This window comes from Cariama cristata, unplaced genomic scaffold (genome assembly GCF_000690535.1).
Source record: "Cariama cristata isolate BGI_N322 unplaced genomic scaffold, ASM69053v1 scaffold9774, whole genome shotgun sequence".
In the NCBI taxonomy this organism is placed as follows: Eukaryota; Metazoa; Chordata; class Aves; order Cariamiformes; family Cariamidae; genus Cariama; species Cariama cristata.
In genome coordinates this window covers 1,200-2,705 of record NW_009613472.1, presented here as the reverse complement: position 1 = coordinate 2,705, position 1,506 = coordinate 1,200, and the positions used below count along the sequence as shown (strand labels likewise).

The window sequence follows — 1,506 nt, the reverse complement described above, 5'->3', positions numbered from 1 at the left end:
ATGGCTCAGGATGAGAGAGAGGCAGGGATGGCCAACTCCACAAGTGATCCAGAGACAGGCAAAGAGATGGAAGATCTGACAAAAGGCCTGGAGGAACTCTGTGAGAGCCCTGAAGAGGAGAAGAGTGAGAAGGCTCTGCTGCATTCACGCCTAGAGGAACAGTATCACCTTATTTGTACACTGAACAAAAAAGCAGACAATGCACGCAAACGCTGCAGAGGCCTGGAACAGCTCAACACAGAGCTGGAGAAACTGAGGATGGAGGATGCTGTCAAAATGAAAACAACCCACACCCAAGGGATTTAGCATTTGGAGGGGCGCTTCATGGATCTGGCCACCAACCATGAAAAAAGGTCAGAAGGCTCTTGCAGCGGTTAGAGGCCTTACAGGAGAAACGTGCTTATGAGAGTCGCAGAGCTCAGGAGCGAGAAAAGGCCCTGCTAGAAGCTCAGAGCCAGCAAGTAAGTGCCTATGCCCGGGAAGTCGATTCACTAAAAAACCAGCTGCAATACCTAGAGGCGAAGCATCAACAAACTGTTGCAGAGGTTGAGCACGCAGAAAGTCAGCAGAGGGCTCAGAGCAGCAAGCAGCAGGCCAAGCTGGAGAGGGCAAAGGAGGAGAAAGAGCAAGTACCAAACCTGGCCATGGAGAGGGGGAAAGCTCTGCGAGATAAGCGGCGGAAAATTCAGCAGCTGGAGACTGCAGAAAAAGCCAGGCAGAGCAGGAAAGTGCCTGGTGGAAGAGGCAGCAGCAGTGGACAATGATCTGAAGGTCCAAGAGCTCCAACAACAGCTAGAAAGCAGCAAGCAGGCATATGATGAACTCTCACTGTGGTTTGACGCTTACAGAAAGCACAGTTCAGATTTACTGACTAAAGAAAAAGTGCTGAATGTCAAACTCCATCATTTTATTGCATAATTGCAGCTTTCTCCTCTGTTCTCCGCAGGTGCCTCTATCGTAACACACCGCTGCATTTTGTTCCTTTCCCTGAGACCATCTTCTGATTTCTCTGTAACATACTTACCAACTTAAATCCTCCTGCAAGGACTGTTCTGGAGCCTTTTTTTTTTTTCTGTTACACTTTTATATAAAAGATCTCTACACTGTTAAATCTGAATGGGGATTGTTGAACTAGTCAAACCTGTGACATGAAAGACTGGAGTGGAAAAATTAAAATATGAATTTGTTTTATTTGGTTCTAACCTCTGCTATATCATATTTTATTTTTTTCACACTTAAAAGCATATTATTTTCCAAGATGGACAAAAGCTTAAACCCTTAGTCTTTTATGTTTGATTCTCCCTTGAAGTTCAACAGAGGTTGGGCATATAAGAGCTAACACTGAGGCTCCAAGAAAGAAATCCCGCCTTGCAATGTCTACATCATAGAGAGTCGTGATTCAGTAAATTAATAAGTCAAAACAGTAATATCATACACCACCTGATGTTCAAGCAAATTACTGTGTATATTCATCTAGTAGTCTCACAGGTTTCTGCAGTTGTCTTA

The 1,506-nt window shown here is 44.7% G+C and overlaps 1 protein-coding gene across 1 annotated transcript; it reads left to right on the top strand.

Moving 5' to 3' along the window:
* Window positions 1-918, top strand: CCDC89 (coiled-coil domain containing 89). Its single transcript, XM_009699040.1, is given in 3 exon segments — window positions 1-355; window positions 358-715; window positions 717-918. Coding segments are annotated over 3 exon segments (915 nt in total).
* Window positions 919-1,506: the final 588 nt, after the last annotated feature.